The sequence below is a fragment of the Schistocerca piceifrons genome, chromosome 1 (genome assembly GCF_021461385.2).
Source record: "Schistocerca piceifrons isolate TAMUIC-IGC-003096 chromosome 1, iqSchPice1.1, whole genome shotgun sequence".
In the NCBI taxonomy this organism is placed as follows: domain Eukaryota; kingdom Metazoa; phylum Arthropoda; class Insecta; order Orthoptera; family Acrididae; genus Schistocerca; species Schistocerca piceifrons.
Window position 1 is genome coordinate 170,151,358 of NC_060138.1, and position 24,650 is coordinate 170,176,007.

General features: G+C 39.2%; 1 protein-coding gene across 2 annotated transcripts in view; it reads right to left on the minus strand.

Moving 5' to 3' along the window:
* Window positions 1-5,908: 5,908 nt before the first annotated feature.
* LOC124795282 (putative phospholipase B-like lamina ancestor) overlaps window positions 5,909-24,650 on the minus strand; it is a 149,003-nt gene continuing 130,261 nt past the window's right edge. For both annotated transcript variants that reach the window (XM_047259231.1, XM_047259241.1), the window contains 5 exons: window positions 19,797-19,897; window positions 19,461-19,622; window positions 13,538-13,790; window positions 8,900-9,229; window positions 5,909-6,539 (listed from right to left, as the gene is read on the minus strand). In XM_047259231.1, coding sequence (XP_047115187.1) covers window positions 6,012-6,539; window positions 8,900-9,229; window positions 13,538-13,790; window positions 19,461-19,622; window positions 19,797-19,897 — 1,374 coding nt within the window. In that variant the 3' untranslated portion in view covers window positions 5,909-6,011. The remainder of the gene's footprint in view (window positions 6,540-8,899; window positions 9,230-13,537; window positions 13,791-19,460; window positions 19,623-19,796; window positions 19,898-24,650) is intronic.

Here is a 24,650-nt window from a genome sequence, read left to right on the forward strand (position 1 = left end):
GTAGGTGTACGTCCTACTTGTCTGCTCATTCATTTAATCCAATACCTTCATCTATGGACCTCAGATAGCCCAATCTGGTATGTTGAGAGCTTAAATCACTGACATACACTGCTAGACAGTGATCCACGGGTAAAACACCTATGGGCTGTTTCTGTGATGGAGCTTTGTAGACATTATAGAGTGTCATCTCTCCCAGTTTTTTATCTACCACACCTTATGCTGGCATCATTTTCATGTCTAAATTCCCTAGGAATTCATTCTTCTCTAGGATAGCCATACTGTGCTCGTCATGACCAGTGTAGCCCAAAGTAGTAACTCCTGGTACTTTGAGTCAGCTGACAATTTAATCATTCAAGAGTGTTACACTTTCTCTGGATACATTTTTTCAAGGATTTCTCCCTTTAGCCTCATACAGCATTCTATGTTGAAATGACATAGTTCGTTCAGTCTCTTCAAACTGAAATTGCTTATATGCTCCATTTGCCTTTGTATGGTTCCGGATGCATTAGTGCATACAGTCACCATAGTTGTGTAGACTTTTCACTATTGTGCCTTGTTACTGTGTTTTCTGGGGTACAGCATCAAAGACAATGAATTCATTAGATATTTCCATCAGGTGAGAATGGAGCAAATAAGCATAAGCTATGAATTTATTTTAATTAAAAACAAATAGCACAGCAAATTTTGTTGAAAGTGACCAAGTATGAATGTATATTTATTATGCTGATTAAAATTAAAAATATATGAAAGACCTGCTCATTTTTTTAAATTTTTAACAGGGACAGGGACAAGATATCGCTAAAAATTATGAAAAATAATGAAAGATGGAATCAACAACTTTAGCATAACTCAAGTAGACAAAGTGATACCAAAGACAAAAATCCTAAACGAAATCACACTACACGCCTAACAAAAATTCACAAAAATAATTAATAACTTTAATTGAGCTACATTGCTTAAGTAGAGAGAATGATACCTCAAAAGTAAATTCTAAAAGAAATCACACTACATACCTGATGAAATTTCATAAAGAAACCAAGATTATAAAAATGACTGCAGCAGTTTAAGCTGTCTTCTTAGGTTTCTGCCTAATTCACCCAGAAAAATCATGCCACATTCAGAAAATAAAGACAAATATTTATGAGAAGCAAGACAATAAGTATGATTGCTACCCATATTACGTGCAGCAGTTTATCCTGTGGTCTTAGGTTCTTCCCTAACCACACACTCAGAAACCGTGACTCATTCAGGATAAGCAATGTAATTTACGCCAGTTTATAAGTTGCCCCAGACAATATTTGATGACAGGCCACTTACATCCTTCCTGTTGCTGAATCAGGATGACCATTAGCATTGGGTAGTGATGCTAAAGGTTCTGCATTCCCATATATTGCAGCTCCTGCATCAGGTACTCAGATGAATCTCTATACTGAAGAATCTTGCCTGTCACTATGTGTATTGGTCACATGTAGATGAGGATAGTGTGAGTGGTTCAAGAATGTCAGGGTTATCAGTCACAGCAACCACCATTGCCCCAAACCTATCAGCCATGGACTGGGAGCATGCAGAATTTTCAGGCCCATTACAAGGGGCCATGTGGTTGATTTTGATAAGATATTTTTCTCATTTCCCATACATAATAAAAATGCAATGGACCACGAAGGCAACTATTTTTCCTACTGGAGGAGACTCATGAACTCATGTCACAGATAACAGTCCACAGTTTACTTCCATGAGTTTTCAGCAGTTTTGCACCCATAATGGAATTAGGCAGGTTACCACACCTCCATCTCAGCCTGTGTCTAATGGGATAGCAAAACATTTTGTGAGAATGTTAAGACACAGATGAAAAAAATCTTGACATCCACCCCTATTGATTCTGTACTGAGCTTTTTATCCTCATACTAGGAAACACCACTCCATGATCAAAGCCCAGCAGAGACTTCTGCACAGATACTGTCATCATACCTTGCTAGATTTGTTGCAGCCTTTATCAACACAAGAAGAAGAAGAAGCAGAAATGAACACCGCAACTTTTGATACATTGTGGATTTATTGGTTATGTTTCTTTGAATTATGTTAAACACACCATAGATGCAGTAATCTGAAATACACAGCACAAAATCTACCGTACTGTGCTACATTGCTATTCCTCTAGATCCATGATACTTGGAATAAGGGTGATGAGCACACCTTCATTTATGCAGGTTTAAGCAGTTTTTGCACATGAGCAACTAGTGTGACGTAATTACCTTGCAGGCCAAATACATACGAATTTGATACAAAATGTGCACAGTTCATATTGTGTACAGCTAAACACAACCACTCTTAGCTACAAGTTTACGTCAGTGCCACCAGATGGTAGCACGCTGCAGCGGACTTTATCCCCATTTGCTTGACATAAATCCAGCTATATGGTAGCACACTCCTCAGATATTCCTATTCACTCACTGTATAGTAAAATTAGATCTGACACCAGTATATGTTAAAGTTGTACTGATAGAAAAACCTATTTTGTAGGATTCTTAATGAGATAAAATATGATAAGCTTTGGATTTTATCATACAGTAATCAATTTGAGGCAGTAAGAAACATAAAGCACATCATTGTTGATTGTGAGGCTGTAGGAATTACTCATGCATCTGATACCTGTTGATCTTGTGGTGAGTCATGTTTATTTGTGCAGCAGGCCCATATTATTCATATGAACATTCACAAAAAGCTGTCTCACTGGTTTCTGGGATATCCACTTCAATATGAGTTTGAAGACAGTGTGCCTTTGGCCATTACGGTTCTCAACATCTCATCTGCATTTCAGTCAAGTGACCATGTTGGTAGACAGTACTACTTGAATTTAATCATTTCCATGAATGGCAGATTGTGTTTGGAATTAGTTGTTTACTGTGCAGGAATCGACTTTTGTGAGCAGTGCAAACATGCATTCTGCTGAATCTGTTTTAAGTGCTGACGGCAAAAGTTAGCTACAAAGGAAATAGAGCCTCCCAGACCAGATCCGTTGTCTGAGAAAGTGACAAAATCAAATAAGTGTGACTTCAAGCGAACATTTAACAAAGAAGTGTACAATAAGCATAAGTTGTTGCTTGGGTGCACTGTACAAATGCCTCATTTTCATCCCAGAAGTTAACTCGTTAACTAATACATGTTTTAGGGATATTGTACATTTCTCCAAAAAAAACTAAAAGCACAAAACTCCAACTTACACAAAGCTTTGGAAAGTTGAATAACAAAAACTTAAATATTATATCTCTTTTGCCTGAAACTATACTGAATGTTGTACTAAATGACAAAATTCCATAAAAACAGTTCTTTATTTTTTCAGACAAGTTTTGCATATTATTGTTGTTATTATAACAATAATTATTATTGAACAGGTGTATAAATATGCTGATAAGCATAACTCTCATACAGCAGATGGCATTAATTTCACACTCTCATATTTATCTGAATCTAAAAACTTGTGAACAAACAAAATGTATACTCTTGAGCTGCCACTGGTTGCCACATCTAGTGTCATCCTTCGCCAGCATTGAAACCAGCTCCATTCGTGCTGTCCAGGGCAGGCTGCAGATCTGCCACTCCAGGTCCAGATCTGCCACGCCAGTCTTACCCTGTGGGGCACCATTATGTACAAGAGAAAGAGAGAATGTAGTCCACAGTTGCCACCAAGATATTTAAGATATCGTGATGTTCAATACTGGAAGGGCTACAGACTGATTAACATTAATAAACTGTGGTAACCCCATGTTACCAAATCAAGATGAGACACAGCAATTCACCTTGTTATGATACAATTGACTTGCACCTGCTGACATGGGTCCAGCTGCCAGCTGATGGCACAATCAACCAGTGACAGTGGTATCACTTTGAGATCTGCATGTGCAGGCACTGGAGAGAGCCATCTCATGAATCAGATTAGCCCAGAGCAGAGGGCTCTCTCTCCCTCATTCTGTTATAGTTCATTCATATGCTTACTTGACTCCACTCTCAGCAAATTTGTTTGGAGTCACCCACAGCTAAGTATATGGACTTTGTATGGGACTCAGCATTCTCATAAGTATATGGACTTTGTATAGGACTCAGCATTCTCATTAAAGTGATTTGGTCATTCTATGATTACTTATTTGTACATGTTGCCAAACAAGTGGCAATGAATATGGTTCATTATTCACATGTTTTTCAATGAAGTTGCAGTGTCAATAGGTGCTTCCTTGGAGGTTATTGTACGCAGACAATTGTGGCAGCAGCTGGAAAGCAAAAATTAGTTGAAAATGCAGCAGCCTGTTAAAGAGGCTTCAAAATTTGATGGCCTGTATGCCACCTTTCCCCACCTATAACAAAGCTGCTGGAGACTGAAAATCATATGAGAAATGCCTATAGCAACACTTCCTGGACTTCAAGATAGCAAATGCTGTCTCTCTTAGAACTCTCTTTCCGTCATAGATATCTCCTCACTTGCTAGGCAAATTAGCCCCCTTCAGGATCCTGTGTCTCTGTCATTCAATTAAATGTGTCATTTACTGACTTCATATTATTGCAAACGTGATTTTTAGGAGGGTTGAATTTTATCAGAGCAGGAAATAACCTCATCAATATTAACAGATGTGGGCTGCAGCATAGCAAGGTTTAAGTCACAAATGTCACTTCATTACCGCTCAATCTAAGGAATCTTATGCAGACACAATGGTTTGTGAAGCTGTCGTTAGGTCAGCCCCCAACAAAAAGGCATGCCAATGGCCACTGCAATTTGAAGACCTCTTCTTAGGAGAAGTACTTACAATTGCTCAACCATCTGAAGTTACCTGGGCTACAGGCCATCAGTTAGATTCCTGGGCTCACATGGCAGCTGTTAATTTAGACAACGGTAGGCATGCACGATGGCAGTTGTGACAATCTCGTAACTGTTTCTAACAAACTGTTCATTGATGCGTATATCAATGGTATTACCCTTTGATTGCAAGTGGATACAGGTGCAGTGGCATCACTTATGAACTCTAGCACTTACCTGTGCCTCGGTTCCCCTTCATTGTCTGTTACTTTGCACCATTTTGTCAATTATAACTAGCAACAAATTCTTATCCTTAGGCAATTTACAGCAGAGTGAGTACAAGGCAGTGCTGTGCTCATTGACATTTCTTGTGGTGGACAGAGCCTTTATGGAAAATCTGTTTGGATTTTACAGCGTTCGGGTTCATGGTCACCCATTCAGTACATTTAATGTCAGATCTGAGCCCTATGAAGAACTGGATGGCCTGTGTAAGAAATTTTCCATCCTTTTTTTTGTCTGGGCCAGGCAAGGCCACGGATTACGTGCCACATATGACCCTCAAACCCAATGTACGTCTTTTTCACGTCCAGCCTGAGCACCTGACACTTTGTCATCACGTAAAAGAACTATTAGACAGGCTGACAATATTGGGGGTGTCATGCAACCCATATCATCCAGACAATGGGCTACACCAGTAATGGTTATTACGAAAATAATGGGCAAGCTCCACCTTTGTAGTGTTTTGGAGTGACAGTTAATTTGCAATCTGTCCAAACTTCACGAAAGCTCTCCTGCAGACCTGTCAGGAGTGCTAGTTCTGCAAGGTCTGCAAGAGAGCTTCTGTGAAGTTTGGAAGTAGGAGACAAGATACTGGCAGAATTGAAGTTGTGAGGATGGGTTGTGGGTTGTGCTTGGGTAGCTCAGATGGTAGAAAACTTGCCCGCAAAAGGCAAAGGTCCCAAGTTTGAGTCTTGGTCCAGCATACAATTTTAAACTGTCAAAGTTTCATATCACCACACACCACACTGCAGAGCGAAAATATCATTCTCACTACATGTACTTATTTGTATGTGTTACTATATAAACAACTAAATGTTTGTTATGGAAACCAAAATAAAAGACTTTCTTCAGAATTGTAAAAAATTCAGTTTTATTCAGTAATAATGGAAGACAGATTTTTAGAATAATCACAAAAAGACAAAAAAAGATATTAGAAAGACACTCTTTAATCTGGCTTCTCAGGGGCAACTGTATAATTTCCATGTTGGCGCCAGGACCATTCTGAGACAAAAATGTTGAAATTCCAAACATCTGGTTGCCCCAGGTGAGATAAATTCACAAAAGAACTAGAAGACCATTTATAAGGAAAGACAGGATATTTGTGATTATCAACATCATCTTGAGGCACATCATTGCTTTCATCATTACTTTCTGCACTTATATTTGCATTCATACTGAATGGTGGACCAGCAATTGCATAAACTTGAACAGATGTATTTGGCGCCCAGATGGAAACCTTTGTATCAATCACTCCAAGTGGCAGCTTGGGATCGAGTTGTATGTCACCTCTTGGTGCTATCATTGACTGTTCATCTTCAGATAATAAGGTGTCATTGTAATAATAATTTCTCATCAGATACATTATTGTTGCTACATCTGTTGCTCTCTTCTGATCTTCTTTGAAAGACCTTGCTAGTGATGACTGTTCTAGTGTCTGTTTCATGTCGGCACAATGACTTGCATCACAGATGTCCTGAAAAAGGAAGAACATATTACAAAAAAGGATTACTACATTGACAGGTCTATGCTAAATGTGCAGTTATCTCCATTGCATTTCATTCTTTCTGCTGGATACATGCTTTATTTTATTCGCATGCCCTTCAAGATAATTCCATAAGAAAACAAAAAGTGAAAATATGGTAAAAAAGTCAACTTCCTTCTGAAGACAATGAGAGATACTTCCAAGAGCAAAACATGCTTAACTGAGTTTCTTGATAAGTTTTTGAGTACACTACGATTCCATTTTAGTTTTTTGTCTGTCTAGACCCCAGTTCACTTTCCACATTATGTTTCGTTTAGGGTATGACTAATAATGTGTACTTTTAGTCCTAGCATGTCAATTTTCCTTTTTTGATTTGCATAATATGAGTCTTTGTGAGATTGCAACATATGGTTACTGGATGCTCTAAAACCAGTCGTGAGGCTGCTTGATTGTCATCTGAACTTATCGGGTAAGGTTTAGATTGAAAGTGACACCAACACTTAACTAATATTTGAGCTAGATGTGTGTGTGTGTTTGGGTGTCATGGGTTTGTGTGTGTGTGTGTGTGTGTGTGTGTGTGTGTGTGTGTGTGTGTGTGTGGGTGGGTGGGTGGGTGGGTGTGTGTGTGTGAAACTACCATAGTGAAAGAGCAGTAGCTTTAAGGTTAGGTACACCATTTGTGCACTTGTGTCTGTCCCTGTGTGAAATCAATGAGCTGTAGGTAAGTGGTTGCCTTCTCTCATTTTTATTCATTATAAAAGACAATGTTTTAATATCAAGAAGTTAATTTTGTAGCTTGATTTCTGAAAAATGCAGAGCATTTATTGTGCTTCAGTTTTGCTAGAATCGACTAATGATGAGATTATGACAGTTTTAAAAATTGTTTTTTTGCAAGAGAGAGAGAGAGGAGAAATAAAACTCAGTTGTGCATGGATACCAAAACTGAAAAAGAAACTGTCACTATCAAAAAGCAGTACCTTCCAGGAGAAAGTTAGAGAGGAGATTACAACATGTTACACACAGGAAGCTGTTCAGAGAAGCCTTGGACCACTAAACAGAGGTGGTGTATGATGGATTGGATTGATTTGGGGGAAGGGATTGAACAGCACTGTCATCAGTCTAATCGGATTAAGGATGAGGAAGGAAAGCGGCTGTGCCCTGTCAAAGGAACCATCCCGGCATTTGCCTGAACCGATTTAAGGAAATCGCGCAAAACCTAAATCATGGTGGCCGGATGCTGGATTGAACCTTTGCCCTCCTGAATGTGAGTCCAATGTGTTAACCAATGCGTCAGCCTGCTCGGTGGTGTATGATGGCAAAGAAGTGTAAAGGCTTTCTTTATAAACCTTTCCATGTTCTTCACATAAGACAGCATTTTGTAGGGGCTGCTGGTTAATTCGTAAGAGAAAGACAGGGAAATAAAATCTCTTTTGACTCTGTTAATACTACATGCATCAAAAGTGTATGCCGTTTAATCAAATCTCCAGTTGATCGAGTCCTTTATTTTTTAAAATCCATATACAGTAACTTCAGTCTCTTCCTCATAGTTGCCTCCCCTTGTCAGTCCCCTCCTAGAGACCAGAAAGGAGGACTAATCTGATATCTTTCACCAAAAGAAAAGATCATGATGATACTTTTTCAATTACAAGCCATATTTCCTGTTGGAACACAACAAGTATCTTTAATGCATTGCCTACTGCAACTTCAGGCCATTGATCATTGCTTATTCTTCCACTTTAGAGGCAGTTTCCTACCTGAAAGGCATAGCTGTACACTGAATCTCAATACACTCCTCACTCTCTTTTGACGAGGCCATTAGCAGACTGATGGTGACTCCTTATAATGAAAGTCATCAGCTACCATTGCTGAAATGTGTTCAATAATTTAAGCAATGGCTGGGATTGAACGTGGGACACGATAATTTGAGAAAGAAATTCCTAAGAATGTATGTCAACAGTAGAACAGTGTAAACACCTGAGATGCGATGTTACAGAAAATACTGACAATATAATAAATAAGGATGTTGTCTACAAGAGTTGGTGAGGAACACCGCATAGAGAAACACTAACTAGAAAAAGGTGCATGGCAGTTGGACTTGGATTAAGATAACAGGGAATTACTTCCATGATACAGAGGAAAAATTGTAAAGGAAGACCGAGTCTGGAATAAATCCTGCAAATAACTGAGGAATTTTGATTTAAATGCTATAGTCAGATGAAGAAGTTGGCAAAGGATGCTGGAGAGGAAGTAGTGGCAAATAACATAAACACTGCCCCAACTCCCACCCCCCCACCCCACACCCCCAAAAAAAAAGAACACTCCAAGATAGGAGCGTATAATAGACACCTTACCTGGTGGTAAGGTACACCTCTCAGTGAGGCCCAAAACCCTTCAGCAATCAGTTGGTGAGAGACATCTGAAGCCCGGGTGAGACCAGGCAGCTGCTCCACAACACACAGTAGACCATGCAGGTGGTGCTTCTGGTGGCGGCTCTTTTGACTGCCACGACGCCTCCTCGGCACCCTGTTGGATTCACGGGGTGGCTTCCCAACTTTCCCTGTGTCTAGCACAACCCATTGCCTATTGCTTGTACCACTGTTAGAATCTGCCAAATGGTGGACCCACTGGCGAGCATGTTGTGCCAACCTGTTTGCAGTCATGACTCTTGGACCAGACAGAACCTGAAACAGGGTCACAATCTAGAAACATCATAAAGAATCATACAAACATTTGCTACAACACATTATATGTTGCAAACCTTCACTGTGCCTTACTTATAGCATTGCTCACTGGAACAAAATATACAGAAGCCACTTTTCATTTCAATACTTGAATTACAATAATTTCTGTCATACAAAAGGAATATCTGTCCATCATATACCAGTGCAGCAGTAACGACAGGAAAAAGATTTCTGATGTAAAGTAATGCAGGTTATGTATTTTATATTTTTAGTTTTAAGTTGAATGCTTAGAGCAAGGTACTAATACCTGCCTGTTATTTTGATTTTTTATGAAATAAGTGATACGCAGCACCAGCACAGTCTGGTGCCATAAGGTTAACCGAGTGGTGACATCAGACATAGCAGTTTGGGATGTTGTGACAGAGGCTGTGCACATGGATAATTATGCCTATCAACTACTGTATACAGCTGTGGTGGACCAATTTCTCTAAGCCTTCTACACAGAAATGAACATTATATAACATTAATACTTGTTTCACAGATCAAGACTACAACATTTTAAAATGATATGGAGGTGTCAGTTTAACATAAGATTCCTTTACATGGCATGATTAAAATCTTTTCCTTTTTTTTACAGTTACTCTGTCGTATCTAAAAATTCATCTATTTAGTGGGAGGAGTTGTCATTCAGAAATTACTTTAGTTTGTTTTTAAGTGCTGATTAGCTGTCTATCAGACATTTAATGCTTAACTGACCGACCAAAGATTTTTGTGGGAACATATTTCACCCCTTTCTGTGACAAAGTCGGGTTTAACCCTGAATAGTGAAGGTCATCATGTCTTCTACTGTTGTAGCTATACACTTTGCTATTATTTTTGAATTGAGATGGGTTATTGATAACAAATTTCATAAGTGAATATATGTATTGTGAGCGCACAGTGAATATCCCTAGTTCCTTAAATAAAAGTCTACAAGATGACCTTGAGTGGGCTCCAGCTGTTATTCTGTTTACATACTTTTGTGCAATGAACACTTTTTCTCTTAATGATGAATTACCCCAAAATGGATAACTTCTGTTGTTGATCATCTTTGGTTGCTTGGTGACACTAGTGTTTACAGAGAGAGGGGAGAGAGAGGGGGGGGGGGGGGGAAGAAAGAGAGAGGAAGAGAGAGGGGGGGGAGAGGGAGAGAGAGAGAGAGAGAGAGAGAGCGAGCGGGGGGGGGGGGGCGGATGAGACACAGAGGGGGGGCAGACGAAGAGAGAGTTTGTGTTGTTGTTGTTGTTGTTGTTGTTGTTGTGTTCAGTCCTGACACTGGTTTGTTGCAGCTCTCCATGCTACTCTATCCTGTGCAAGCTTCTTCATCTCCCAGTACCTACTGCAGCCTACATCCTTCTGAATCTGCTTAGTGTATTCATCTCTTGGTCTCCCTCTACGAGTTTTACCCTCCATGCTGCCCTCCAGTACCAAATTGGTGATACCTTGATGCCTCAGAACATGTCCTACCAACTGATCCCTTCTTCTAGTTAAGTTGTGCCACAAACTCCTCTTCTCCCCAATTCTATTCAATACCTCCTCATTAGTTATGTGATCTACCCATCTAATCTTCAGCATTCTTCTGTAGCACCACATTTCGAAAGCTTCTATTCTCTTCTTGTCTAAACTATTTATTGTCCATGTTTCACTTCAATACATGGCTACACTCCATACAAATACTTTCAGAAACGACTTCCTGACACTTAAATCAATACTCAATGTTAACAAATTTCTCTTCTTCAGAAACACTTTCCTTGCCATTGCCAGACTACATTTTATATCCTCTCTGCTTCGACCATAATCAGTTATTTTGCTCCCCAAATAGTAAAACTCCTTTACTACTTTAAGTGTCTCATTTCCTAATCTAATTCCCTCAGCATCACCCGATTTAATTCAACTACATTCCATTATCCTCATTTTGCTTTTGTTGATGTTCATCTTATACCCTCCTTTCAAGACACTGTCGATTCCGTTCAGCTGCTCTTCCAAGTCCTTTGCTGTCTCTGACAGAATTACAATGTCATCGGTGAACCTCAAAGTTTTTATTTCTTCTCCATGGATTTTAATACCTATGCCGAACTTTTCTTTTGTTTCCTTTACTGCTCGCTCAATATACAGATTGAATAGCATCGGGGAGAGGCTACAACCCTGTCTCACTGCCTTCCCAACCACTGCTTCCATTTCATGTCCCTCGACTCCTATAAGTGCCATCTGGTTTCTGTACAAGTTGTAAATAGCCTTTCCCTCCCTGTATTTTACCCCTGCCACCTTCAGAATTTGAAAGAGAGTATTCCAGTCAACATTGCAAAAGTTTTCTCTAAGTCTACAAATGCTAGAAACCCTTTCCTTAATCTTTCTTCTAAGATAAGTCGTAGGGTCAGTATTGCCTCACGTGTTCCAACATTTCTACGGAATCCAAACTGATCTTCCCTGAGGTCAGCTTCTACCAGTTTTTCCACTCATCTGTAAAGAATTCGCATTAGTATTTTGCAGCTGTGACTTATTAAATTGATAGTTTGGTAATTTTCACATCTGTCAACACCTGTTTTCTTTAGGATTGGAATTATTATATTCTTCTTGAAGTCTGAGGAAATTTCGCCTGTCTCATACATCTTGCTCACCAGATGGTAGAGTTTAGTCAGGACTGGCTCTCCCAAGGCTATCAGTAGTTCTAATGGAATGTTGTCTACTCCCAGGGCCTTGTTTTGACTTAGGTCTTTCAGTGCTCTGTCAAACTCTGCATGCAGTATCATATCTCCCATTTAATCTTCATCTACATCCTCTTCCATTTCCATAATATTGTCCTCAAGAACATCACCCCTGTATAGACCCTCTATATACTCCTTCCACCTTTCTGCTTTCCCTTCTTTGCTTAGAACTGGGTTTCCATCTGAGCTCTTGATATTCATGAAAGTGGTTCTCTTTTCTCCAAAGGTCTCTTTAATTTTCCTGTAGGCAGTATCTATCTTACCCCTCATGAGATAAGCCTCTACATCCTTACATTTGTCCTCTAGCCATCCCTGCTTAGCCATTTTGCACTTCCTGTCGATCTCATTTTTGAGACATTTGTATTCCTTTTTGCCTGGTTCACTTACTGAATTTTTGTATTTTCTCCTTTCATCAATTAAATTCGGTATCTCTTCTGTTACCCAAGGATTTCTACTAGCCCTCATCTTTTTACCTACTTGATCCTCTGCTGCCTTCACTATTTCATTCCTCAAACCTACCCATTCTCCTTCTATTGTATTTCTTTCCCCCACTCCTGTCAATTGTTCCCTTATGCTCTCCCTGAAACTCTGTACAACCTCTGGTTCTTTCAGTTTATCCAGGTCCCATCTCCTTAAATTTCCACCTTTTTGCAGTTTCTTCAGTTTCAGTTTATGTTATCTTTCTGAAATTGCTTTGAAAAGCGATGTTTTAAATTCCCATGCACAACACTTAATTGCTGCTGTTTTACCCTGAAAACGTCAGTGCTCCTGTCAAAATATCAGCAATTGTCAACGATGTCACCCAGCTGCATTCCTATAAGTTATTTGAAAATAATAATAGAGGTTGATGAAATGAATTACTTTTGCGCCGCAGTCGGGACTTGAACCCAGGTCTCCTTACTAACTAGGCAGATGTGCTAGCTGTTACACCACCACAGCAATATAGCTAACACAGCACCATAGACTACCCTAGTCCAAAGCCCTCCCTAACACAAACTTCAGTTCACATGTGCAGCTTATTTTCCCCTCCTTATATCATGACCGTGAAACAACTAATAATTGAATAAGAAGACTGGAGTGAGTTTCCAGAATGAATCTTCTGTTCTTTTGCAAACTGTGTACCATTTTAAAACTTCCTGTGAGGTTAAAACTACATGATAAAATTCCTCGATGTGTTAAAACTTCTCGACAGGTTAAAACTACTTGTTACATTAAAACTTCTTGATGGGTTAAAACTTCTCAACAGATTAAAACTTCTTGACAAGTTACAACTTCTCAACATGTTAAAACTGTGTGCTGTAAGGAGGTTTTTTTAGAGTTCATATCCTTTTTCTGAGCCATGTGTTTCTTTTCTGGAAGCTCAAGAACAAAATGTAAGAATCTAAAAATTAAAACTTTGGCATGACATCTGATTACACTGATTTGTCATATCATTATTTTTTAATCAGCATCTACTCCTTCAAAAACAGAAATTAAAAATAAAATATCATTCACTTTCTGGAACAACAACATTGCTTATATGAAAGTACATGAATACTGAAGAAAAATATTTTTACTACTTTACCTGCTGTTGTGGTTTAGATTTTCTCCACAAAGCTCTGTTATAGTTGTTGATTGGAATGCTTGCTATTTTCAGCTGATGATTCTTCCCCTGAGGTGACATACCAGAGATTACATAAAAGTCATCCTGAGAATGGATTGAGCCAGGATAAGATGAAAATTCTATCACTTGGCCAGGTACTACATCAGATACTTCATCGGGTGCCTCATGATAATTTAATTCATATCGCTTAAGAAGTCGTAGCATTGATTGGTACCTAAAACACATCAACAGACAAAACTGTCAACTCTTTACAATGCAAGGTGTCTATAATTTTGAAGCTATATGCAAATGTGGTATTGGGTTGAGGTTCTGTGACAGTTCACAACAAAAAATTGTTATATTGTAACCTTATGCAGCTGAGACTCTATTCAAGACAGAACTGTGGAGTTGGAACAAAGTATATAGAGACACTGTTGTAAATCATTGTGTGAGCCATTGTATAAATACTGACAAAAACATTATTAATGTAAAATGGAATAGGTCTGCAAGAAATGGGAAAAACAGGAGAAAATATTGTGACAGTAATGAAATGTTTTGTATAAAATATAAAAACCAAAGACACCAAATTGAAATAAAGAGGTTATATGCTCAAAAGTGTATCAAAAAGAATAAATAATCAAAAGAGAAAGCAAACAGTATACAAGAGAGAAGCAAAAATAAATATTCTGTTTCCTTAACCTGTTATCAAATGCTTACACATGAAGTAGACATAATTCTAAACCTATCACAGCTTAATTACAGTTTATTTTACTAATTTACTAAGTTCAAATTGGTTGTCATGAGCACAAACAGCACTAAGGGACTGGAATAAATATGAATTGCACAGGAGCCAAAGAGAAATGACTGCAGGAGAAATACGAAGAAATTGAAAAAGAAATGGTAGTTGGAAGGAATGATTCAGCATATAGAAAAGTTAAAACAAACTTCAGTGAAATTACATGGCGTATTCACATTAATGTGACCACTGGTTATGTTCAACATCAATGTGCAATAACTACTAACAGACAGCAAGTTATAGCACTAGCAGTGGATTGCATGTAAAGCATGTTGGAGGGTGCTCAAAACAGTGCAGCTGCCATAATGCGGAAATAGAGCAGTTTATCTGACATCCAAAAGGGGATGAACATTGACTTTCAGGCTAAGGGCGTTAGTATTTCCAAACCAGCTAAGTTTTTAAAGTTTTCACATGCTGCTGTGACTGAATTGTACCATGCGGGGCAAAATGGCACAATCCAAAACTGGCACTGAGGCAACTGTAGTGCACAAACTGTAGAGTAGGACATAGATGACAGGGCTGAATGACAGCTGCAGAGATGTATACAGGCAAATACATCCATCAAAAAAAGCTTTGCATCACCCCGGTTCCCAGAACTCCTGAAGATAGACGTTGACTGTGGATATTTTATCACAGACACAGTCCCTTTGACTGTTCAGAGATGTCACTCAACCTGCCCAAACATGTAAACAACCATGCATGAGCAGCGCCTATTAGACGGAGGGGGTCCGACAGCCAATCGGTTCCAGTCATTCCACCAGCAAGGAGGTACACGGCTCATGTTGTCTGTAGTTCAGCCATACTTAGATGGACAAGACCACAGTTCGATCACATTCACATTCTTACTTTGTGCCAGGATGGGCTCTCAACAAGGGAAGTGTGAACCAAAGCGATGTTGTTCGGACATGGAGGAGATACAGAGAGACAGGAACTGTCGATGACATGCCTCGCTCAGGCCACCGAAGGGCTACTACTGCGGTAGATGACCGCTACCTACAGATTATAGCTCAGAGGAACCCTGACAGCAATGCCACTATGTTGAATAATGCTTTTCATGCAGCCACAGGACGTGTTACGACTCAAACTGTGCACAATAGGCTGCATGATGCGCAACTTCACTCCCAACGTCCATGGCAGTGTCCATCTTTGCAACCACGACACCATGCAGCTTGATACAGATGGGCCCAATAACATGCTGAATGGGTCATTAAGTATTGGCATCAAGTTCTCTTCACCAATGAGTGTTGCATTTGCCTCCAACCAGACAATTGTTGGAGACGTGTTTGGAGGCAACCCGGTCAGGCTGAACACCTTAGACACACTATCCAGTAAGTGCAGCATGGTGGAGGTTCCCTGATGTTTTGGGGTGGTATTATGTGTGGCCAACGTACACTGCTGGTGGTCATGGAAGGCACCGTATCAGCTGTACAGTACATGAATGCCATGTTCCGACCAAGAGATCAACCATGTTGACAGCATATTGGTGAGGCATACGTCTTCATGGACAACAATTCAGGGCCCCATCATACACATCTTGTGAATAACTTCCTTCAGGATAATGTCATCACTTGACTTGAGTGGCCAGCATGTTCTCCAGACATGAACTCTATCGAACATGCCTGGGATAGATTGAAAAGAGCTGTATGCTTGGGCCTAATGCCGACACAGACAGTTTACATGGATTAAGGAGACATGGTTTCTGACGTGGCTATTGGAGTGCTGCTCACACATGTGCTCCCATGCTGAAATTGCTCCCACTATGCTGGATTGCCTATGATTCTCAAGTGTTAAATTTACCTTTTGGTGCCTCTGTTTGAGATTATCTGAGGGCCATATTTGATTTACTTTAAAATTTATTTTGATCGAAACTTGGCCAATGTCTGCTTATCTTGTCATTTGGATCTGAAATTAATTGTGTCATATGTTCTAGGCCTCCACGTGTACTACTGATCATTGTTGTTGAAGCTGAGTCTTATTTGTACTGGAAGCTGTTGCTTCCGTGATTGATGTAATGACTACAATGTTACCTATGACCTTGGTAAGCAAACACTAGCAGCCCAGTGAACCTTGGATCATTTGCATAATTAAGTTCCATAACTTTGGTGAGATTTTGGCCCTTTCAAAAAAATTAATATTATTCTTCTAAATATAATTACTATTGTAGTTGTTTGGGTGTTAGCCCTCAGGATTTGCCTGTTACCTTTTAAGTCACTTAAGTTAATGGGTTTGAGTAACCTGTGATTTCTTGGTTATTACATTATCTTGTTGTGATATTTTATTGTAAGATTAACCAGTTAATTTTCTTAGTAATTCTTATTGTAATATTCTTGTTGTAATACAAAAGTTTTGGTTGGGCATGGGACCATGCTCACGTTGAATTTCTTGTCTTAGTTTGAGCATTTTCATATGTTCTATGATTATCATGTATGAATTATATGTCAGCTTTTTGCTCTTGGCTTTCTGAGCTGTTCGTACTGTTTGGAGATGCTGCCCAGGGGTGTTATTTGTAACCCACGGTTCATCAGGCAAAGCCTGTCCACATCAGCTGTGTACATTTCCCATCTCACCATAGCCTCTGAGACATTGCGGCCTCCTGGCTTGATGTGGCATCCCTCATAAGTTGAATTCTATCTTGTAGCTATCAGGTATTAATTTAACTACAAGTGCCCATTATTCTAAACCACCTTACTCAGACCTGGCCAGATGTACCTGCCCCTTCCATGTTTTCCCTGTCTGAAATTTGGTTTCAACATAATGGTTTTTAATATTGGTGTAATACTCAATTTGTTAAATGGTATTTTATTATTTTTCCATGTAGTGCCTTGATTATGCACAAAGGATTTCTCTGATTGATCATATATTGGATATTTGTGTTGGCAGTTGTTTCTGTGATTGTTGCATAAAATATCAGTACTTAACAGGCCTCAGCTTGTCAGATACCAGAGCTGTGTAATTTTATGTTATTACATTTCTTGTGAGTTATATTCAGTAATGTCAGGTGCCCTCTTTGGCCAGCCAAATGTTGGAATTGTTATCTTTAGCATTGTTGCTGTCACTGTTTGCCCAGCACCAAGCACATTTTTGGATTATATTTGATTGTACTACATGCTTGTTAGTCCTTCCTAAGTTAGTGCATTTTATTCATTTAAATTAAATAATTAATCATCAATTGGTTTAACTGAAGAAATTTTGGAGTAACTGCCTGAATCATTTATTTTTATTAGTGTTTTTGGTATCTGTGTAATAAAGGACTGTTGGACTTGTGGTAAATTGCTTGCATCTTTACCATGCCTGTTTAGTTGTTTCCTTATCCTGGGGCATCCACTGACATTTCAGGTCCAAAGCCGGATTTATTGTTCAAAATGTTTTCAAACTTTTCTTTACGTTTTATTGGGAATACCTCTGGCAATGAGAAGTTCACTAAACTAGTTTTATTCATTATCTGAATAGGTTCATTCAGTGCCGAACCTTGACATTCAAGCTTTTTAATACTGACAAGTACATGGGAATAATGAGTACTAATCACAATATTTTTTTTGTTTAAATACTGGAATCATTTAATACTTCCTTGCACTGACAAACTACAAATCTTCTGCACTATTGGAGTCATTCACTACGCCTCTGATGGCCTCGAAATTTTCACTGGAAAACAACCCGGCTTTGACACAAATTCCCCACCAAGTTACCACTGGTTCAAGAGGTAAAGGCACATTTCATAGTTTTTCTTTGTAGGACTTGATGCGAGCAGGAATTTTAAAAATTGCTTTCTTTGCGGATGAAATCAACTTATTATATTCCCAAATATTGACTGTGCTTTTTCAGCAAGGCAGTATACTCTGCAATGAAAGCATATCACATGAATCAAATTGGGATAAAATACTTGAAGGGCTTTTTTTGCTTTGATTATATAGGCATCAGCATCTGAGAGAAACACAAACATCCTTTCATCTGCAGAAAATTCTGGAAATATTTTTCTAATACCCTCATTTATGAATCTGGCAATCGTAGAATGATTTTTCTTTTCAAATTCTTTGCATGCCACTAAATAGGAAGACAAAGGCTCTTGTTTTAATGCACCAATAATTAAATTTGCAACGTAACAGCCCCAAGTGTTGGCAGTTTTGTCAACTGAAATCCAAATAATGTTGTCCTTGAGTTCATTGCGAATTTTTTCCTGAACATGCGGATAAGTTGTTGGTTTGTAATTTTTTGCAATGCTGATTCATCAGATATATTTTGATTTAAGCAGTATTTGCAAAGGGAACCTTTGAGGATATGGTTTGCAAGTCTGTCAACAGGAATATTACTTGCAATGAATGCCTCACTTAGTTCCATGTCAAAGCGATGCTACTTGCTGCTGTCAATTTTTTTTTTTATATGGGTCTTTCTTTTGCATTCCTTGAATATAAAGACTTGTCTTGACATGCTAGTCTATTTGCAACCTTTTTGCATGACGCATTTTTCCCACAAACTCCACAATATAAACCATTTCTGCCATGTGTAAATGTTCCCGGATAGTCAGCTATCCACGAAACGAACATTTCTTTTTCCAGGCAGCATGGTGCACAACACATTACACACTACACATAAAAACATTAAACTTCGTACAAATAGAAAGAAAGCTAAATTGAAACAGTGGATGTGTGACTAACAACTCGTGTAATTTAATTGTTAGTGATGTTTATGGTACGACAGAGGAGGGAATTAAGTGGGGCTGCAGGCAGCAGGTGCATTGGCTCTGCCTGCCTGGTCCTGTTCAGTAATCAGCTGACTAGCCAGCAGTTTCTCAGTTAGCGATCGCACACAGTTGCAGATCACGGTTACTCTGTGAGATATCAAACCAAGATTAAGTTAAATTTTTAAAATACTATAAACATAAAGCAAAAATATGCAGCATCACTAGTTTTTAATTCAAATTTGCAATAACCAGTGTAAAGGAGCCAAATATGCAAATACATATGCAACATGCAAATGCATATAATCCACTCTGTAGTAAATACAAATCATAATTGAAGATTGTTTCCTATGCTGTAAAATAGCTCTTAATAAGACTATTTTATTGGAAATATATGACAAAATAATCCATAAAAATAACTCATAAGTTCTTACATTCCTCCAGTATTGTGAGCCATGAAAATTTCTTGAGTATCATGCAAATGTTTCACAAGAATGGATGAGAAATTTGCAGCAGTGAAGAGCCCCAACGAAGGTTCAAGAGTACTGGAGTGTCTCCTTTCCAGATCAATAATGTCAGTTACTGCATTCATCCAACTGTAACACAAAGTTTGGTACTGAACTTCAGTTCTCTGAACTGGAGGGGACCAGCTACAAGAGCATAAAATACCTTCTCATTTATATTTCTTGAACTTACTAACACAGAAACTGAAGAAAAAAATAATGTGGTTTCATTTCTACTAATATTTAGCAATTATTTTTGTATCTTACATGAAGTCCAAGTGCGGAATATCCAATTCCAGCCTGCTTCTTTCTACTCCTTGCCTCCATCCAACTTCAAGACCATCTAGTTGCAAGTAGAACAAATGCACCTGAAAATATTGAGTAATAAGCATGTATTCCAGAAACATTAGATAAGTAATAGCAGTGTAAGATAAATTTGATTAACTGTAAATTTACTCATTGAGTTGGAGGTTTCATAGACTTGTGATTACTTTAGATACGTCTTGTGAGGACAGACTGTTCCACAACCAGTAGAAATTTCCAATTGCTTTGAAAAGTGCATAATTTCAACAAACGCTGCAAATAAAGTACCACATCCACCACAAACAGAAAAATTGATAATCATGAACATGAAATCTACTGTAGAAGAGAAGTTTTGTACAAGGTTCATCCTTTCTTAACAAGAGACTGTGACTGACAATCTTCTTTGTATCAATATTATCATGAATCTGTGGTTTTGCCTTGTTTCTTTTCCTACTTATCTTTCAGTGAACACACTGTGTATTCCAAGGCAGACACTTCAATAAAAAGGGAATGGGGTTTCTCATAGTACTAAGAAGTTGTGTATTATGACGCTTTTTTCCCCTCAAGTTGTGTTCTTACATAGTTATATGCTTCATCACAATTAATTAAACCATTTGGTATGGACAAAAGACAAGCAGTTTATAATAGATTTAAATTGAGATGCATTGATTTCTGACACAAAAAAGAGATAGAAAATGAGACAGCTGCTACTAATTTGTGTACATACGAAAAACATTCAATTAGTGGTAGTCGCCTTCAGAGTAGAACTCATTTGAGTCATCTGATGTCTGCTTTCCTTCATTTCGCTGCTCAAAATGCTATCTCATATTTTTTTCTGTGAGGTTCCACAGGAACGTCACTATTTTAGTCATCCAGGGCAGTGCAAGAACACATCTGTAATAAACTGTTTACCCAGTGGCACTGGGTTGATCAGTTTTAATGGAACTTGTCACGGTACAAGAACATAATTAAAACAGCCAGAACAGAATTGATCTCCAAAGTCCTCATTGGAGCCAGCTGCAGCACCCAGGATCTAGATATTGTGAATGGTCTTCTGTATGGTCATGCAGGCTGATCCTTACGTTCTGGTTGTGTCATTACATCATCTTCACTGTGATGAGCACCAAAGTTAACCCCTCCCATCGAAGCTTAACAACATCAAATGAGTCTTCAGTTTCCTGGAACCTCCCATCAGCAATCTGCACCTATGAAATGTAATAGCGTTTCATACAGAGGACATGGGTGATGTGTCTGTGCTTTTTGCCTTCTTGATGATGGGTCATAATTCTCAACTTCATATGTGATGTCAAACAAGCGATGAAGGATATGATGTGGCCCAAAGTAGTGCTTTGGCAACTTTCTGATAGTCCCACTTTATGTACAGGTACAAAAATTCAAACCAAGTCTCCCAGCCTGTATCTCACTGGCCGGTGCATAGCATATAGTGCTCTCGGCCTTCCTCCCAGGCATCCAGGGACTGTAGTGAAAGAGCTACCTTGCTTCTTCCATCCTGCATCTACAGTGTATTCCATATCACTTTGGCCTCAGAATCATAGAGCAGAAAGAACAGCGTGAAGCCTGCAGTCTCTTGCTTTGCTGTGTTGTATGCGAATGTCACAACAGGCAGTATAGTATCCCAATCTTTCTGTTTGAGACCAGTGTACATCAAGAGCATATCTGCCAACATTTTAGGCAGTTGTCATCCTGTGGGAGATGTCGCAACATGAATGTGAGGCACATAGTAGTTGAGGTAGTCGGTGCAGACTATTATCCATCAATTCCCATTTGTGGACTTTGGGAACCTCGCCAAGAGGTCAACACCATTTCAGTCGAATAGCATTGTTGCATTGGGGGGGGTTTATGACGTCCCAGAGGTAGTTTCAATAATACATTATTCTGTCAGTGGCATTCATTACAGTGGCTGACCTAGTGTCTAATAGATCAGTAGAGATGTGGCCACTGATACCTGTTCTGATTCAGTCCAGTTTTCACTGATCCCAAGTGACCAGATATTGGAGTGTTGTGGAAATACATCAGGATTGCTGGCTGCAGGTCAGCTGGGATAACAAGCAACCATTTCCACCCCACTGGATCATAGATCGTCATATACAATGCCCCATTTATTAACTGGAATCCTCCTTTGGCTGGTTCCATGGCTTCTACAGTTTTAAGCAATGCTAGATCTTCCCTGTGTCCAACAGCCGTGTCATTTAATGAAGTAATTTCAGATTTCATTCGTGCTGCTGTGTTCTGCCAAAGGATTCCTTGAAAGGCTGTCAGTGTATTTGTGTTTTCATCCATTTTTGTAGACCACTGTGACATCATACTGCTGAAGCCTCAGTGCCTGTCTCATCAGTTGATACAACATACCCTTCAGGCTAATCAGCTAGCATAGAAAATCATGATCCATCACAACAATGAATGGGTTGACAAATAAATACAGCCATAACTTTTTGAGTTCCCTAACAACTGCAAGGCACACTTTCTTGGTTGTAGAGTAGTTCTTCTTGGAATTTGAGAGTACTCCAAAAGCATAAACTATGATCTTTTCAGCATAGTCCTGGATTTGTTCTAGAACTCCTGCTATCCTAAATCCTCTAGCATCTATGTGAAATTTTCTCTCAGCATTCTCATCACATAATGCTAGAACTGGTGAAGATGTTAGCATCTCCTTGAGGGCAAGGGAAGATCTTCCTTGTGCCTCATTCCAGGAAAAACATTTGGTGTCTCCCTGCAGTAGATGTTGCAAGGTATGTACCTTGACACAGAAGTCTTTTGTGAATCACCAATAGTTTGAGCACATTCCAAAAAACTTCTCACATCAAGAATGCAATTGTTCCTATTTTCCCTTGATTTGGGATGAACTGCATTGCCATCATTACATGCCCCCAGATTTTTATTTCTTGGGATTTGAAGAGGCACTTTTCAGATTCAGGAGACCTTCAGTCCGAACACACTACAATATGGTTGTGAGTCAGATTAAAGTGTCAAAGCAGATTGTCCATCCCACATTCAAAGATGGCTGGAGTGCTATATAATCCAAATGGCATATCTTTAAACTCATGGAGGACAGCAGTACTTCAGAAGGCAATCTTTCCCCAGTCAGCTAGTCAACCTAAATTTGACAGCACCCTGTCTGTATATCCATAATTGAGAAGTACTTTTGCTCCTTTCAAGCATTCCAGGATGTCATTAATGCATGCAGATTAGAGATCTTTCTTCATGATTTTGTTCAGTCATCACTAGTCAGCACAGAAATGCCATGTGGTGTCCTTCTTCACAAGAACCACTGAAGAGGACCAAGGTCTCTCTCAAGATTCAATGATGTCATTTAGCAGTACCTTCTCAACTTCCTCTGCAATTATCTGTCATTCGACTGGTGACTATACGAGTGCTGAATAATTGATGGATGGTGCCAATGTTTATACCGTGTTTTTATCATTGGCTGCTTTATCTGTCTTCTCTTCACTCAGGATTTGAAAGCATCCAAAAATTGACACAGAGTAGGTATTACTCACAGATGTTGTACCTCATCCAGGCCAGAAGCTATTGGCAGTTAGGTTCATCCCCTGCCTTATAAATAGTGGTAGTGGAACCTGATTCTGTGTTGATGACACTAAGTCACTTCCTGGACTGGTTTAGCTGTCTAATATTCACAGATTAGTTGGGGCTGCTCACGACAATTAGTGATCCAATGTTCTCCTTAATCACCCACAATGCTTATTAATATTGCTCACATGCATTTCTTTCGTGAGCCTGAATAGCTTGTTCCAACTAACATTAGCTGCACAGTTTAATTTGCATCAGTTGGCAATTGGAACTTGTCTCATTGATGATAGTGTAGTGATTGTGTCTTCAGTATTAAAGGCCCATCCAAACCAGTCCTTGTTATGGGTGCTGTAGAAATCACTTTCAGCAATCTGGAGCTCTGATCTTCCACAATTAATGTTTGCTTGTGATGACTGCAAGTCATCCCATCTGGGAACAATGTCTTGGCTACATTCCATCAAATTGACAAATTCAAAAAAACTGTGTTCTGCTACTGATAGTTATTCTTGCAATACACGTTCCTGTTGGCTGGACGTATTCCCCGCTTGTGACGTACACACAATCACTTTAATATAACAGAACAAAGTATTCTTCAGCTGGTGACCACAGACATTTGTCACTTCTGAGTCAATTTGTACCTGGGCTGGTTGGCCATTAGTGATAAGATCAGGCCATTAGTGATAAGATCAATGAGATTTCCTGTCATTTTGGTAACTGTTGTTCATGGGAGATTTTCAGCCATGGCATCCTCACCTCCAAAGGTGGTCACCTTGCTTAGTTCTCCTGAATTCAGTGGCTAGGCAAGCAGCTGGTGCCTCTGTGTGGTGGTGGGGAACTGCTACAGCATTTTGGGGAGTGATGTCATACTGGATATGGCAATGAGCTGTGGCCAACAAGTGGACTATTATCACCTGCATTTGAGTTGCATGAATAGGATTGATATGGTCATTGAATACTCATCTTCTTTCTCTGCAGTAGTACATAATATGCCCAGGGCATTCACAGTGAAAACAGAGTGGTGTGTTTCCTCTATCCTATAAAAGTCTGTTCTTCTGTGGGCCATTATGTGGTGGAGGAGTTGGTTGTATGTGAGTTGGTAAGATGCTGAGCTGTTGATTGATGACTGCACCTGTAGACTGGTACACTTCTTCTTCAACATTCTCTATTAGCTCATGATATATCAGGTTGCTACCTCTTGTGGTCTAGAGGTAGTGTCTAATGAAAATGTCCTCAGCCCTCTGTTCAAACCCCGCCACTGTTTAAATTTTG